Below are 18,008 nucleotides of genomic sequence, written 5' to 3' on the forward strand. Positions count from 1 at the left end.
CCACTGCCCAGACAGTAGCTGGGTCTTCAGTCTACACATACATCAAGATGGGGTCTTTCACCTTCACCAACTACATCTTAAAATATGCTGCAGTTCTATGTGGAAGATGAGACACATAACAAAAACGGGTGAGCGCGGGCAGGGGAGAGATGAACAATTAAGGAAATATAATCCAAGTGTTACCTGAAAATCTTTGTTCATTATTTTCGTTTCTTGTAGTTCAGGAGAGCTTTCCTGTGGGGTTAAGAAACATGGGCAAAGAGTCCTTGAAAGAAAACAAAAATACCAAAATCAACACCCACCCTGGACAGTCTGTGTATTCACTAATAAATAGTGTAGTTCCAAGAAGCTCTAGATGGCTTAAGTTATTAAATGCAGAAATTAAATCACTAGACTAGTTTCAAGATGGATAGAAGAGCTTTGGGGAAGGAAACCCTCCCCTCCCAATAAATCACTTGTTTTTCAGAGGCACTGAACCCCAACAACTTCCACTTACAGTCAACAGGAGTTGCAGGTGCTCAACTCTTTTGAAAATCAGATCCAAACTGTTTTACATGACATAGCAGTAGCAGATCATGTGTGTTAGACTTTAAAAATCTACTAATATGTTTTAAAGCAGGATTTCATAGATTCATAGAGTTTAAGGTGAGAAGGGACCATTAGATCATCTAATCGGCCCTCCTGTATATCACAGGCCAGTAAATTTCACCAAGTTATCTGTTTAACCAGAACACATCTTCCAGAAAAGCATCCAGTCTTGATTTGATGATGTCAAGTGATGGAGACTGTACCACTTACTTTAGGGGTTTTTCCCCTGTAGTTAATCACCTTCACTATTAATTTGTGCCTAATTCCTAATTTGAATCTGTCTGGCTTCAGCTGCCAGACATTGGTCCTAGTTATGCCTTTCTCCAGAAGATTAAAGAGCATCTCAGTACCAGGTATTATCTCCCCATGAAGCTACTCATACTTTGATATGTGTATCAAACTTATATCAAGTCACCTATCAATCTTTTTGGATAAGCTTTTGATAAGCTCTTTTTGATTTGAAAGCCAGTTCCTTATTTACTTGCCTGCAAAGAATGGAGTTCAGGGTTTTGCACTACAATTGTTGGTCCTACCAGCAGGGTAAGGAATGAAGCTGAGTATGGATTCAGGTATTGGGGATTCCACTGACAGTTGTAGGACCCTGATCTGGAATCGGGGCTGATGCAAAAGGGCTTTGAAGTTCAGCATTATGAAAATTATTCTGTTTGTGGCATGATGGCCAGCCTCAGTGAGTACCGGCGAGAGAGGTGGTGACGTTTGACTGATGTTCACTAGAGTGCAGAAGCTTTTTAGCAGTGAGGTAGGTTTCTGGAGCCCTAGACTTACTTTAGCCTTTAGTGTTCCCATGCTGACTAGTTCAGTGAGCTTGAGTCAACAAGATAAAGTATTTGTGCTTTGCTGGACTGAGGATCTAGTTTCTGTCAAAATAAAATTGTATATAGGGATGGATCAGAGCCAGAACTCCAGTTTCAAATGTTCCTGGATGTTGATGATGTTCAGATCCAGTTTCATCCTCTGTGGCTTCAGCCCAAAGCTAACTTTATGGTGGAATAAACAGGAATTCGGTAACTGCAATGCTGCCCTCATTTAAGTGCGTGCCACTTTTGTTGAAGTCAATGGGAGGGGGAAGAACTGGACTCAATAGCATCATTATGATATATAGTATCTGTAGCATCACCATTCCCAGGTTCAATAACATCCAACAAGGTAGAGGCTTTTAAGTCCTGTATGGTTGCCTTACTAATGCCAGTGATACTGATTATGCCTAAAAAATAGCATCCAGTAGAAATTTATATTTGATTTGCACACTTACGTCCCTGGAACGACACACTCTGAAGTTTCCCTTTCTATCTGACGCAGTCCAGCAATCTCCATGATCTCCACCAGGTTGACAAAGGCTCGAGGGAGCTGCAGGGTTCAAAGAAATCAGGCGGGTTAATGCACAGAGCACAATACAGTTACATAACAAGACTGGTAGGAAACAGTGAGTACAGGCAGCACTGAGAGGGATAGCAGCATACAAGGGCAATGTAGAGGAGGGAGGAAGATGTACAGTGGATATGAATCAACAACCTCACTGGCTGCCACTGCAGCCTAACTCACTGGAGCATTTCTGTTGGTTGACAGTAAATAGAGGCTTGCACACTTTGTTTAGCAGTCAGAATGGTAAGCAGGGCTGTGCTGTGTACTTGGGTTTCACCGCAAAAGTATGTGAATTTGTGATCTGGAGAAGGCAAGGATGTGGGATGGGAGAGAGGAAGGGTCGGGGAGCAAAAATCCTCAGGAGAAAAATTTTGGTCTCAGATATAAACCCAAATACAAAGAGAATCTATGTAAGGCTCAGTCTTGCAGCTCAGTCTTGACTTGCTGCACTCCTTGTCACTCCTGCCCTGCGCCACCACATGGCTTTGCCAAGGCATCTCCAGCCTGACCAGCAGCACCATCTCCTGTGCTAATCCTGGGCTATCATTGAGTGGACACCATCAGTTGTGCCAGATTTTTTATGTAAATAAATCTCTCTTGAGGTCTTGATGGAGAAAACCATTTAAATATAATTTGTAAGTTAAGTTGGAGTCAGGCCGTAGAAGAAATGCTCGGTGCACTGACCTGCATTTCCACCCAGGTCCCACACACCTCAGTGCCCTAGGCATAAGTAGGATTAAAGCCACCACTCTTCACCTGCCTGGCCAATGCTGGTGTTGAGGGATAAAGTGACAAGCCAGATCCTGCTCTCTGTTACATCACTGTAAATCAGGAGTCACTCTGCTGAAGTCCAAGGAATTACACCCATGTAAAAGGAACACAATCTGGCCCTATATATAGTTCATTGAGGTTATTAACTGGGATTCAGAATTTGTCTGTGTAACTTGCCAACATGGCATTCTGCACCACTACTAGCAACAGGCATTCCAGTCCAAACCCTCTGACTCTGAAACATTGAGCCCAGGGCAAAGTCAGAAGGGAAAGTTTCTTCCTCATGTCGATGATGGAGAATGTGGATAGTGTCCCATGGTTAGCTGCAGCAACCTGATTCCACCCTCACGGAACTTAGCCAAAAGATTAAGTAGCTAATTAGTGTGTTTTCTTGGACTAAAAATTCCAGGAATGGTCAGATGGGGCATATGGTAACCTCTTTCTCTTTGTAGCAGAGATCAGGTGTCATTGTGTTACAGTCAGTTCTGATGCTATCTATTAGACACTGCAACATTATGTGTGGGTACATGTGTGAGAATATGTGGTTATAGGTGCATGCATGGTGGAGTGTGTAAGGATCAGTGTGCAGAGGTCTGTGAATGTATTATGTGCTTGTGTATGCCTGCCTTGCTTTTAAGTCAAAATATTTTTCCAGGAACACATATACCCACAAACAAACAATTATATATCTTTCTTCAGTACTTGGATGGTCCCCATGACCACAGTAGCTGAGCACATCACAGTCTTTAAAGTATCCTCACAACTCCCCCCTCCACTATGAGGCAGGGCAGTGGTATTATCCCCTTTTTACATATGGGAAACTGAGGCATGAGACTAGGTGACTTGTCCAAGTTCACACAGGAAGTCTGGGATGGAGCAAGAAATTGAACCCATCTCTCCCAAGAGCCTAGGCCACTGACCAGCCTTCCTCTTCTTTTGTCCTCTCATGGTTATTTTCACAATCACAAGGGCTAGAAATGCAATTTTTAAAAAAACCTAAAAGAATGGTTTAGATTCTGGAGCAAAATGCCAAGGCGAGGAGTAGGCAAGAGGAGGATTCTATAGAAAGTCCTGTGGTTGCGTGATTGCAGCATGCATAGGGCCCATAATTTTATTGTTCAGCTTCTGCAGTGTTTGTGTATCCGTTTCCCTCCCTCCCCTCACTGAAATGTGAAAATCAAAAACAGTTAGTTCTTCCACTGCTCCTGTGCTTTTTCTCTGTAGAGGCGCAGGAGGCACTATCTGACATGTACAGGGAAGTTGGATTCCTCAGAAAACATCTCCTAAATTCAACTGACAGCTATGTAGTCCATGATTTGATGAAACAATTTTGCTCATTCTTGTTTTTTATTTTTTCCCCCAGCTCATGCCAGTCACACGTGGAAATGACTCCTGGTAGCAAAAGCAGCCCTATGCTGTAGTTTTCCCCAAAGCAGCAGCCCACCACTTTACTGCTCATTAGCTAGCAAAGTCATTGGACTATTAGTCAGTGTTAACATAACTACTCTAGCTATCTGGATAAAGGCCTTGAATGAAACAAAATCGCAGATACTCTGTCAGAGGTGAGAAATATCTGAGTGTGATTGCCAAGAATTCAGAGTTCTGTTACAGTATCGTAAAACCTTACCTCCCGGTATAGAATATCAAGAGTGTCCTGAAGATGTTGTACATAATTTTCTACTGAATAGGTCTCCTGTATAAAAGGAAAATTAGATCAGTCATTTTTCCAGTGTGCAAGAAACTACGGCTGAAAGAAAAAAACCCCAGTGGATCCATTCCATAACCTCTAGTCCCTAGCAAAGCCTGCAAGAGGCTAGATTCTATACTACTGACCAAATGCTCCTTTTTATCTCCAATAGCACAGGCCTGTATATTTTGAGCAGATAGCTACTGAGTTCTGTTCCTCTTGTGGCACATGTGCAGCTTGTCTAGTAAGTGTGGCATTTCCATGTGATCAATACAATCCCTTAATCCAAATCCAGTCTTGTTTTACAACAATTCTTGTCAGCATTCTTTTAAGGTGCATTTTTACTCTGAAGAATGACCAAATAAATCATGTTTAATGTTTTTCACTGACTCCAGACCTAGTTTGATCCATTTACAAACAGATTTGTTTTCCTAACTGCCAGCCCTGGAAATTAAATCTGGGATCTGAGAATCAAGCTGGGTTCTTCCTCCAGCATATAATCTCCAGTAATAAATGATTCTGCAAGCCAAATTAGGCACTGAGCGATACCTATGCAACCCCACTTTGCATGAGGAGTTGCAGGTGGGTAAACGATGGCCCCTCCCGTGCTGTCCCCTGCAACCTCAGCTCTCTCACTCACTCCGCTGCTGGCGCAATGCTCTGTGAGCTCCTGGGGCTGCGCAGCTGCAGAGCCCAGCCTGATCCAGTGCTCTGTGCTGCATGGTGGCAGCAATGGCAGCATGGCCCGGCTCCAGCCAGGTGGCATGGCTGTAGCTCTGCCAGCCACCGGTGCTCCAGGCAGCGCAGTAAGGAGGCAGGGAGCAAGGGGGGTTGGATAGAGGGCAGGGGAGTTCGGAATGGTGGTCAGGGGGCGGGGGTGTGGATAGGGGTTGGGGCGGTTGGGGGGGCAACAGGCGGTTGAATGGGGGCAGGGGTTCCAGGGGTGGCAGTCAGGAAGAAGTGGGGGTTGGATGGGGTGGTGGGAGGCAGTCAGGGGCAGGGGTTCCGGTACTAGTCAGGGGACAGGGAGAAGGGGTGGTTGGATGGGGCAGCGGCCCCAGGGGGGCCGTCAGGAATGAGAGGAGAGGTTGGATGGGGGTGGCAGGGGTCCGGGAGCAGTCAGGAGATGGGGAGCAGGGGTGTGTGGATGGAGCAAGGGTCCCAGAGCAGCCATCGGGAACAGCAGGGAATGGATGGGGCAGAAGTCCTGGGGAGGGGCAGATAGCGGGTGGGAGCCGGGCCACGACCCCCTCCCCTAACCGGCCCTCCATACAATGTACGAAACCTGATGCAGCCCTCAAGCCAAAAAGTTTGCCCGCCCCTGTGCTAGATTGAGGCCTCACTGAAAGTCAATGGAAAGACTTCAATTTACATCAGTGGGTGTTGGTTCAGGCCGATAGTTTGTCCTGCAGAACCTTTACTACTGGGGCTGATATGTGAGAAGGAAATAACCCAGGTTGACTCTCAGATCAGCATGGTAAGCTTGTATGGCTGGTAGTTAGGAAAAGACATTTCTACTTGTAACATGATCATATTTGCTCTGGTGCAGGGGTGGGCAAACTATGGTCCGTGGGCCAGATCCTGCCCGCAAGCTGTTTTAAGCTGGCCCATGCGGCTCAGCCCTGCTCGAGCGCTCTGGCCGGGGCACTGGGTCGGGGGCTGCACCACACGGCTCCTGCGTGCTCCAATGGGAGCTGCAGAGGCGTGCCTGCAGATGGGGCAGCCGTGCCTCCGCATAGGAGCCAGAGATGGGACATGCCACTGCTTACCGTTTGAGGTAAGATCCGCTCAGAGCCTGCACCCCCATAGCCTCTCCCCATGCCCCAACCACCTGCCCCTGTCCTGATCCCCCTCCCGCTCTCCAAACCCCTTGATCCCAGCCCAGAGAACCCTCCTGAACCCCACACCCCAAACCCTCTCATCCCCAGCCCCACCTCAGTGCCTTTACCCCCAGCCAGAACCTGCACCCCTGCCCCAGCCTTGAGCCACCTCCCACCCTCCAAACCCCTCAGTTCCAGCCCAGAGCACCCTCCTACACCGCAAACTCCTCATCCCCAGCCCCACCCCAGAGCCCTCACCCCCTCCCACACCCCAACCCCAATTTAGTGAGCATTCATGGCCCGCCATACAATTTCTATTACTTGATGTGGCCCTCGGGTCAAAAAGTTTGCCCACCCCTGCTCTGGTGCCATTGTAGGGTTGCCAATTTTGATTGGACGTACCCCTGGAGGTGTCATCACATGGCATAATCTTTAATTAAAGATTAATCTTTAATTCCTGGAGACTCCAAGACAATCCTGGAGGGTTGGCAACTCTAACTAAGACAGACCAGAAACATGGAATCCCCTTATGGCATTTTTATGGAGTCACTTTCCAGAACACAATGGCACTTCAATGTCTCAGTAAGAATATACATGTGGCCTTTCACATGCGGATTGTTTGGTCTATTTAGATTACAATCTCCTCAAGGCAGGGAGTGTCTCTTCTTCTCCTGTGTTGTACAATGCGGGATAGATCTTTAGCTCTTAAATAATGACATACTGCTAATGAAGCCCTGATCTAGAGCTCCAATATCCCACTGTAAAAGCAGCGCACTCATTTCAGGTAAGGGAGATATTAAATGAACACAAGTTCCTGTTGCTTTTTAGAGGTACAAGGGCATTGGCTGTCTGATAAAGGGGAAATGACTGGACTGTTAACCTTGTTCATCGGCCAAGCACCTAGAGGTATGTGCCCAGTTTCTAGATACATACCCTGTCCAAGCAGTAATGACACAGGTCATTGCCTCCAATGAAGAGAGTGATCAGTTTCCAGTCCTCCTTGAAGTTAATTTTCTAGTGACACATAAAAAGCATAGAGTGCAATGTTCTAACAGCTCAAAATTGCTTAGGGACGCGGAGGCAACATTTAAAAATATAGTTACATGGGGTATATCAAGAGTGTCAAAACAATGAAAATGAGCCATTCGGAATTAACAATGGGAGAAGTGAAGTCAGGAAACGAGGTGTGTGTGTGTGTGTGTGTGTCTCTGAGGGGAAATGTGGCGAGTGGGAGGTGGTAGAATACATCTTGGCTTTTGTTATGAAATTCCCACCGGAAAGGGGAACTGGCAGCTGCCTGGTAGGTTGTCAGGGTAGCTGCTGCCCAAAGCTCTGTTTACTGGGAGTCGGAGACCACAGTTCTAAATGGATTTCAGCAGCAGGGGTTGGGATGGGGAGATCTACCTGTTAGTGCCAAATGCTGGATGCAGTGTAGCAATAAGCAGGGAAGGGAGAAGGATTAGACGATGATGCACTAAAGCTGCTTCAGTGGAACATGAGTCACTGGGAATCCCTGCCAGCTGAGTGAGTACTACCAGGAATGCCGAAAAGGAGAGAGGCAAGCTCTGTGGGGACAGACATTTGGATTAAAACAGAACAGTCCAGGAGGCTGGTGACTTCACTGGGCTCATAAGGGCAGCTGCTAAATCCACGTCACCACCAGCCAACAATAGGGGCTGCTGAGAGCAGGAACGCAGTGGAAAACATTCTGTAGCATGTAGTACAAAGAAAGGAATGGAAAGCATCTATTTTTAGAGCAGAGAGTTTACATAACTAACGGCTGTGAATCTATCCCACAAATAGAAGAAGGGCCTGGGAATCGCCAAAGGGCTGAATTCTCATCTCATTTCCACCTCTTTGCCCTACAGTGGGGTGCCAGGCAGGACAGAGTCCTGTCCCCTGTTTTTAAAGGGGTGGATGATTGGAAACACACCCTGCTAAATCTGAGAACAATTTAGTCTATTGCTCAAATGCCAGTTTTTCCACTCAGCTCTTCTCAGAGAGGGAGACTCTCTCCTTTCCCTCACCCTGACGAAAAATTAATAATGCAGAATAACAGACAGTAACTTGGCCCAATGCATCTGTGCGGCTACACATGGACGCATGCTTTGGAGAGACCTGCCTTTTCAATACTCTGACCCACCATCCAGAAGGAGACAGGGAGCACTGGGCACTCCCACTGTCCCATGGTGATCTCCCTGGACCAACAAGTTTCTCCCCAGCACCCAATATCCCACGTAGGCCCCACCAACACCTTGAGGAGGGGAGACCAGGTGTCTCCTGTCTTTCACACACCCCAGAAAGAGCAGCACTTATGGCTATGATTAAAGCCAGGGAGCCCTTCAATCCCCTTCCCAGCCCCCATTGGACCAGGAACAGCAGGCCACTCTGGAGCAAGCAGCAGGCCACTTTATGCCTCCAGAAAACCTGTGACATCCTCAGGATTCCCCCTCCCCCAACACATTGCACAGTATTGTCTCAGTCGATTGGTCAGGACCATTGCTTCAGGTGGCCTGACCTACCGGCCAGGCTACAGCCACCCCCTCACCAGCACAGCGTGCCAGCATCACCAACCTCCTCGGGGCAGGAACTCCAGGGGTGAGGGGCAGGCCCTCTACACCAGACACCTGGCTCACTGCTGCTGGCTGTTTTAATTCACTGTTTCTTGTCTCCACAGCCTCACCAGGCCACTTGCTTTCATCTTTGCCTCTACACTTAACCCTCTCCTCCCCATTCCAGTCCCCTGGCCACCATCCATACTGGTTTCCCAGTCCCTTCCTGTTTCTCCAGCCAATCTGTGTATCCTCCTGACCCCGTCTTCCTCACTCCAACTTTTCAATGGTTCAGAACCATTACCTTAGGCCATTGCCTACCTTGCCTTAAATTTCATGTTTAATTCTACAGGGCAGGGACTGCATCTTCCTATGTGGTTGTTCAGCACCAGTGCAATGGGACCCCAGGCCTGATCAGGGTTAATATAGATAAGGGAATAATAATTTCCTGGCTGCCGTGATCCACCCACTGCATTCACACACTTTGACGCCAGTGAGAAATGACTTGATCCTTTTTCCAGCTGTGAAACCCGCCTCTTCCCACCACCCAAACATGCTACATGGGTTATAGAAGCTATGCACTTACCGAGCTGCCTCTCATTAGCTCCACCAGTTCACGCGCCTGGGTTGACATATTGCTATAGAGAGAAGAAAGAAGAGCACTCAGATCCTTGTTCTGACATGACGAGCAGAATGAACATAACTTGAGAAGGCTTCGATTTCTCCTCCTGGCCTCATCTTATGCAACTTCAGGACCACCAGGGCCACGCAGGGAAAGCGATGGCTCACATGTGAGAATAATCATAGGTGGATAATCTGAACTGCAAGGGCTCCAGCCAGGATGGCTGCCAAGCAGCATGGCAACTGAGATGAGTTATTCTTCTTGAAGGACTGGCTCAAAAGGATTGTGTTTGGAGGAAAACACTCAATTCCCAAACCTGCTCTTGGAGATGACAAGGTATTTCACAGCCATGCGAGCTTTGCTGGCTAACTTGCAACTCACTTACAAGTAAATGCAGTGCTGGTGAAAGGGGCTAGATTGACGGTCGTGGAGACTGAAGTCCTCTGTGTAGCCATAGATTGGGTGCAGCAGCAATATAGGCTGCCTGCACATTTTACCCATCAGTGCCTCTGAAGGAGTCATTCTCAAGGGAAGGAGAGGGGAGTTCAGTCTCCATAGTTCATTCAATCCTCTACTGCTCTACTAGTGCTGCTAGCCAGGATAGCTTTTAATGCTAATAATGGGCTTCTATTCATTAGGCACTGGACTGCGACATACCATCTTGTTACCCAGAAGTCATTCAACAGCTGGGTGATGGCAATGGCTTTCGGGTCTTTACCGCCCTGGTCTGACACTGAGCCAGTGACCTACATGTAAAAGACTTATGGGAAAATTCACTGTGGGAATAAGGAGTGTCTTGTAGTTAAAGCACTGGTACCAGACTCGGAAGATATGGGATGGGAACGTCTAGTCAAAAGATGACATCTCTCCCATGTAGAAAGAGTCAAACAAACACACTCCTCAAATATTCAGAAGAAAGAATATTATGCCATAGAGAAATATGCACAGTATAGATAGGATCAGCCATTAAAGAGCAACTGGTTTGATAATTAATATTAACTCAGGAGTAACCTCAGCCTTGGGATGCAGCTTAACCTGCCAGTCCACCAGCCTCTCATGCCACTATCTCCCTGACTAGGGTGTGATTGTGCTTACTTTGCTTTGGCTCCTCCCACTGCTGAGTTGAACCCGGCTGTTTCCTTTTCAGTGCCAGTAGAGAAGCCGAAGAGTTCTGGATTAAACTTTTTCAAAATATCTTAAAGACAGGAGAAGACATGCTGGTTATCCTTTGCACTGCGAGCAAGGGTCAGCATCCCCTCCTACATAACCCACTTGCCAGTCTTATGGTTGAGGCCTGGGGCTAAAGGTCAAGACACATTCACTGTGACTTTGGGCATTTAACCTATCTGTGCCTCGGTTTCTCCATATACACAGATCCTCAGCTGGAAGGTATTATATATGCAAATTATTATTATTGTTACTGTGTCTATAATGCAGTAGGTGGAATTCAAAGCCTCTTTGTAGTTAGCAATACATTTATAATACTTCACACAGTATAAAACAGATTCCAATTTTGATTTAAAACTCAGTGGTGCCCATGGCACATGGATATAAGATAATGATTGAAATAAAATCCTACACACTCTCAGGCATTGTCAAACCATTCCAGAGCATTGATCGCATATTAATAGAAGAATTGTTATGGACCAAGCTCCCTCCAATTCATGGTCACAATGACCACTTCCCCTCCCTTTTCTAGTCTCCATGGCAACTACAACAATTGCTTAAATGGAATAATATTAGTGTTAGGTAAATATTTAACTTATTATTAGCTTCTTTCAGAACAGTTTAGCAGCTGGAAATAAGGAGGAGCCATCACCATGTGACCAGCCAGCACTCGGTGGACCATCAATTGCTATGTAATGCATCAGTAGCCCACAGCTCCTGCAAGGTTTCCACCTTGTCACTTGAGGCTACAGCTTGAAATAAAGGAAGAGCATCTGCTTTGGATCTGTGTTATTTTAGTCATTTCCTCCTGTAATCTGCCCCTCATCTGTTCAGCTGAGCTGATGTTACAACCTCATCCAGAACCGTCAAATGGAGGAACTGACTCAAACTTTTAGCAGAGGAGTTCTCCCCAGTTCTCCCAGGAGTTCTCACCTGGGGTTTGAATAAATTCCTCAGATCCCCAACAGACGTGCATCCTGGGCCCTGTGTAAGGAAGGTGGGAAGCCAGCACAAACTTTCCAGCATTTGCCTGGCCGAGTCTTAGAGCATTTGCCTGGCTGAGTCTTAGAGCAAAGAGTGCCCTTTCCCTTCCCCACTTTGGGAATTTTCAAAATACTCACTGGGTAAAGTCGTGTGAGTCTCTAGGGTTCCATCACCTCCAATGCTACAGAGGGGCGGGGGAAAAAAACAGAATCAATCAATCACCAGGGTTAATACTGTAAGCACATACCATCTGTCATGCGGTTACCATACGTTGCTGCTGTATCAGCTCAGGGAGAAAAAAAAAAGAAAAGACTCAACCAGGAATAAGGGGATAAACCATAGGTCAAGTGTGAATTCAGGGAACGTATTGAAAGGCAGATTTCATATCAAGTCAAACAGGGCTGCAGCTAAGGCAAGGCACACAGCCTTAGTGCCACATCTACATGGGCAGCGCTGCAGCGGCACCACTGCACTGATGCAGCTGTACTATTGCAGTGCGTATGGTGAAGACGCTCTATGCCAACGGAGGAGAGCTCTCTCATTGGCATAAAAAAACCACCCGTGAACAGCAGGAGCTATGTCAGTGGAAGAAGCTATCCTGCCGACATAGCGCTGTGCACATGAGCGTTTATGTCAGGGTAACTTATGTCGATCAGGAGGTGATTTATTCACACCCCTGAGCGACATAAGTTATGCCGACATAGGTTGTAGTGTAGACATAGCCTTCTAGGCTACCAACAGAGCACTATGGGGCACTTATTTCCACTTATTCTGATGCTGCCCCATCAGAGCTGTGCAGTCTAACCTCACTGTTACCTACTGCATTTGTGAGCAGCTGTTCAAGGTGCACAGACTGCATTGACGCCTGCCAACCAGATACCTGGGATTCTACAAAATGGACTGTAGAATAACACCTCTACATCTGTCATTCACAACATGTTTGCATGCACAGTCACACTCATCCTTAAGCAGCCACCCACTGCAGTGTGCACGTACACGTGAACGCACATTCTCTCACATACACACTTCCACCCAGAACTGCTGTGTGTTTCACCTCCAGGAAAGTCCTCTCCAGGCTGTTTGCAAGTCATTCACGTTGGTTGCTTTGGCTCCTACAGCAGTCTGGAAAGACGGTAAGAATCATTTATGAAATGGCAAGATGACTAGCAGAGGAAGTTGAGCAAAGCAGGAATGGTTTTGTCCTCCAGTAGGCTGAACTCTACTGGTCCATGCTGTTGCTACTGAATCGGTCATTTAAAGGGTCAGTTGAAATGTACTGAGTAGAATTGGCTGAAAGAGCAGAATTTCTGTCCCACAGGAAATTCCAATATTTTGACATTTGGTTTAGTCCTGAATCAGAAAGAAGAGTCAAAACAGCTAATCTTTCTGTGCAATGAAAACTTTAGAAAAATTCATTTTGAAATGTTAAAACATTTTGTTTCAGGTCAGTTCAACATTATTCTTCATTCACCTAAGCCAGTGCAGTGGCTGATGGGAACTGTAGTTTGGAAGCCTTATGACCCCATTGTCCCCTAAGCACCAGATTCCCTGGCAGGACTGTATCTCCCAGGGCGCGGGTCTCAGCTGCCAGCCCTTTTCCTGGCCACTGTCCGTGTTCCTGGGCCCCCGCGCCCAGGTTTCTACTCTTGGGGTGCTGGCCTCACTCCCTGGTCACTGGACCCATGTGCTTGGGGCCCCACACTTAGGTCCCCGCTCCCAGGGCCTTGGCTGCTGGCCCTGGGGCCAGGGCTCTTATACTGGCCCCACATGCAGGGTCCTGGCTGCGGGCCCCATGCCCGAGGTGCCACTCCTGGGCCTGTGCTTGCCCCCAGCCTTTGCCCCCTTACCCGTGTCTGGGTCCCTCCCCTCCCCCCCCCCAGAGACACGGCACTGCTCCCAGGCCCAGCTGGGGGTGGGGCACAGATAGGAGTAAGGGGGCCAGCTTTCAGCACCCCCACTATTAAAAGGGTTCCAGAGCCACTGCAACGAGGAGAGAATTCTCTGTAGTAACTCAGAGCCCTCCCCATCTAGTGTCCCATCACCAGCCATCGGAGATACTTGCTGCTAGCAGCAGCAGATTGGCTATGTGCCATTGTGGGCAGTCCCATTATGCTAGCCACTCCATAAACTTATCAAGCTCAGTCTTGAAGTCAGTTAGATTTTTTGCCCCTCACTGTTCCCCTCAGAAGGCGGTTCCAGAACGTCACTCCTCTGATGGTTAGAAACCTTTGCCTAATTTCAAGCCTAAACTTGATGATGGCCAGTTTATATCCATTTGTTCTTGTGTCCACATTGGAGCTTAACTTAAATAACTCCTCTCCCTTCCTATATTTATCCCTCTGATATATTTAGAGAGAGCAATCCTATCTCCCCTCAGCCTTTGTTTGGTTAGGTTAAACAAGCCATGCTCTTTGAGCCTTGTCTCATAAGGTAGATATCCATTGTCTCTGAAACATTTCATGAATCAAGAGAATAAAAGTAACAAAAAAATTTCTTGGGAACATGCAAACAGGTCACTGTTTAGGGGTTTGGGGCTGGAATAGCAGGGAGTACTGCAGATCAGGCCTGAGGTCCTCCAAGAAAAGCTCAAGGCCCATTGTGAGAGTAGCCAAGGTTACTGTAGGTCAAGACTGAAATGGATCAACAGAGCTCTCAAAACACTGAAGCATGTACAACCCTCATCTGCAATATTAGCCTGATCCTTTGAGTTGTTCTGTCCCCATAACTCCTACTAACGTGAATGGGAGTTGAGGCAGCTCTGCACCTCAGCAAGATTGGGTCTTGCTTCTGGCTTTAGTCCAGGCTTTTTATTCCTCAGTTTCACAATTGCCAGATTCACTCATAACTCTAAGATATTGCTACGGCAAATGGACACAGCTGGGCAAGTCACAGCAATTTGCTCTCCATCTGATGGTGTCTGACACCATAGCATCCAGTGAAACTAGAATTTCCCTTCCCATTCTAGGCTCAGGAGAAGCACTGGTACTCACAGTCAAAGAATCTCCCAGCGCTGCTATGATTTTGATGTCTGTTGGCCGTAGCTTATGTACTAGACAGGAGAAGAAAGGAAAAAGCAGGGTTACCAATTATCATTGGAAAATATTATCCTGGGTGAAGGGCCTGGTGATCTTGCTTCCGATTGCAGACAATGAAAAAATCTTTACTGACTTCAGGGGGAGCAGGCCCAGGGCTCTACACAAACCTCAGTCATCAACTAGACTGAGGAATAAACTTGATATTAGCTTCTGCCTCCTGGCTTGCTCCAAATCATGGGCTTGAATAACAGGGAAGTAAACAGAGCTTAACACTACCTTTCACATGTCACTTTAGAAAAACCTGAAATAGATTAGACAGATTTAAAATTGCATACATTCATTCTGTTCTGTTTTCAATTGGCTTTAAGTCTAAATCTAGGTTTCCTACTAACTGCTCAGATGTAAAGCATTCCCGCTATGTCCGGGCACAATATACTTGTTCTGCTCATCAAGCAGGTGCACCCAGGTTGGTCAAAGCTGCTTTGCTGCAAATGGACCAGGCACATCTGGCTTGATTAAGCCAGCCAAGTTGTTATCTGTGCATTAGAATGCAGCCGCTGTGCTGGTGAACATGCTGGGTTTGGCATAATAGAATGCTCTTGCTATGGGCTGGATATACAATGCCTAACCTGGTTGTTTTCCTCTCACCCAACATGTGCAGTAATACAGTTTTAAGATTTTGCTTTTAAAAAGCACAGATGATTACTCCTCTCGATGGTTCAGTCCAAAACAAGTTCTCTCTCACCTGATGTTGGGACACTTTCAGATGGAGTCTGTGCAGGACATGACAGGTCACTGCCCCAATTCTTAAACAACAAAACAAACAGCAATATGGTTAGGAGATATTAGTATACTTTGGAACACACTGAATGAATATTACAACCAAATCAAAATCCAAAAAAGAATAGTTCCCAACCAGTTACCTGAGAGTTCAGCAGTTCTTGCCTTTCATCCTGAAACGCTGTCCAAATACTGATTAATTCAGCTGGTCAGAATATTTTTGGTGAAATGAAATTTCACCCAAATATACTGTTTTGTCAAGGCCAATGTTTCACAGAGATGTGTTGATTTCAACAAAGTTTATTTTAGGAAGGGAGGGGAGAGGAGAAAAGAAAACTTCCCACTTGCTATAGCCTTTTGGTTAAGGCAATGATGCAGAAAGTGGGAGATCCAGGGTTGAGTCCTTGCTCTGCTTGACTGAGAGCGGTCTAGGATGAAAAATTCTGGCTTCACTCAGGCAGAGTAGGGAACTGAACCTCCCAAGCCACTGCCCTATCATTTTTGCTAAATGCTTGAAATGGTTTGTTTTCATTCCAATGCAGAAAGAAAACCAAATTCGAAAACCTTAAAAGTTGCTGTGAAATGGAATTGTGATAGTCCAGTCAACCCTATTAATTAATGCTTACAGTCGTCATGTGAGACAGAACAGGTATTATCTTCCGAACTGTCACAGATGGGTAGTCAGCCAGCGTGCCAATTTAGTAGCAGAGCCAGGAACTGAACCTAGGAATGTCTGAGTCATAGTTCTATGCCCATTTCTCTATCCACACTACCTCTCAACGGCAGCAACAGTACATTCTGAGAAGCAGAGATGGGCCAGTGAGGAAAATAAATTGATACAATGGGCAAGTCCCATAAGGAGCAGGGGTGTCCACTCTTTGCCCAGACAAAGGCCATGTTGACCAGCGGTTGTGTGAGAGCTTGAGGGTATCACCTGATTTGCAGGGAAAAAATCAAGTCAAATGTAGCTGCTCTCATCTTTAACACAGTGGTGCGGCTCAGAGAGACTGCAATCCAGTTAGAGGGTGTTATAAAGGTCCAGGACTCGTCAGCTGGGTTAATTTTTTGGGGAGGGGGAGAAGCAGTTTCCACTCTCTCCTTTTCCTTCTACTGCCTCTCTCTTGCCTCCTTCCATGGGATCCTTCCAACTTGGTCACTAAAGTGTAAGAATCATGAACTGGAAGCCTTTCTCCAGCTCTCTGTTTAGCTTTCTAGAAGCAACCCCAGGTGCTGCTGTGAACTGTAGCTTGGAGGGGGAATGGTGGTTTCCTTTTCAGTTGCAGCCTAAAGCAGCACTTGCTAGTGCCACCTGTTGTTCTTTATAACTAAGGCTGTGAGTCTGGTCACAGAAGTCATGGATTCTGTGACTCTCCAGGACCTCCATGATTTCTGCAGCTGCAGCAGCCAGTGTGGCTGACCCCAGGGGCACCCGAGCAACTGGCCCTGGGACCAGCCACATGGGCCACTGCTGGTGCAGCTGGCCCTGGGGGCCGCCAGAGCAGCAGTGATCTTAGGAGTGGCCCCAGAGCAGTGGTCCCAGAGCACCAGCAGTCACGGGGACTGCCCCAGAGGCACTTGGAGCAGCAGGGGTCAGGAGCCTCAGGGCAGCAGGGGCCAGGGGCTGTCAGTCCGTGCCACTGGAGCACGGGACAGCCATCAGCCTCTGGGGCCCCCAGAGCAGCTAATATTTAGTCACAGGTGTTTATAGTAAAAGTCATGAACAGGTCAGGGGCCATGAATTTTTATTTATTGCCCCGTGACTTGTCCATAACTTTTATTAAAAATACTTATGACAAAATTTTAGCCTTATTTATAATCCATAATGGATGCAGTGATTCACACTATTTTGTTTGGAAATTAGGTCCCAGCTGGGCATTACTTGGAGCTAGACAACAGCAGTGACCTCATTAAGAAGGCCTAACTAGCCACTCAGACCATTGCTTTGGACAATCATCTTCCCCAGCCATACTCACACCGACAGAACTGCAGAGCTATCTTAGGAGGCATCCACACCTCCTCCAGCCACCTGGCAAGCACAGGTTCCCAGCTCATTTCTCTAGTTCCTACCCGGAATTAGCTCTGTACTGGTCATGTTAACTCCTCTGCTGTAGTTTCTCTGCTATGGTGGAATGTAAAGCCTTAATTTAAGAGCCAGTAGATGTTAATTGGAGACATATGGCAAGTTCATGTAACATACTGTTATCACCACTTCCCTCTATTGGATAGAGCTGCCCAAGTGCATGGAAATACATTGCCTCTAGTGGCTGGATGCCTGATGAGGCTATAAATCCTCCTTTATAACAAGTGACCCAGGCCTGCATTTTTGGGGCTGACAGGTCCTAAGTTCTCTTGCCAATACTGTGTATATCTGGAGCAGCTGACTTCCAGTAGTGTCCTTTGACTGGATTTCTTACTGTCATGACTTAGCCCTGGTCTACACTGGGGGGGGGGGTTGATCTAAGTTATGCAACTTCAGCTACATGAATAACGTAGCTGAAGTCGAAGTACTTAGATCGACTTACCGTGGTGTCTTCACCGCGGTCAGTTGACTGCTGCCACTCCCCTGTCGACTCTGCCTGCGCATCTCCTGGCAGCAGAATACAGGAGTTGACAGGAGAG

At 46.9% G+C, this 18,008-nt stretch overlaps 1 protein-coding gene across 1 annotated transcript in view; it reads right to left on the reverse strand.

Annotated features, from left to right (window-relative positions):
- PLB1 (phospholipase B1) overlaps positions 1-18,008 on the reverse strand; it is a 118,938-nt gene that overhangs the window by 8,013 nt on the left and 92,917 nt on the right. Inside the window, exons 44-53 of the mRNA XM_050948431.1 lie at positions 15,355-15,415; positions 14,565-14,623; positions 12,629-12,696; positions 11,712-11,755; positions 10,519-10,618; positions 9,388-9,439; positions 7,183-7,263; positions 4,370-4,435; positions 1,862-1,956; positions 184-265 (exon numbers count right to left, since the gene is read on the reverse strand). Of these exons, the coding sequence (XP_050804388.1) occupies positions 184-265; positions 1,862-1,956; positions 4,370-4,435; positions 7,183-7,263; positions 9,388-9,439; positions 10,519-10,618; positions 11,712-11,755; positions 12,629-12,696; positions 14,565-14,623; positions 15,355-15,415 (708 nt within the window). The remainder of the gene's footprint in view (positions 1-183; positions 266-1,861; positions 1,957-4,369; positions 4,436-7,182; positions 7,264-9,387; positions 9,440-10,518; positions 10,619-11,711; positions 11,756-12,628; positions 12,697-14,564; positions 14,624-15,354; positions 15,416-18,008) is intronic.

Source organism: Gopherus flavomarginatus, chromosome 4 (assembly GCF_025201925.1).
Source record: "Gopherus flavomarginatus isolate rGopFla2 chromosome 4, rGopFla2.mat.asm, whole genome shotgun sequence".
Classification (NCBI taxonomy): domain Eukaryota; kingdom Metazoa; phylum Chordata; order Testudines; family Testudinidae; genus Gopherus; species Gopherus flavomarginatus.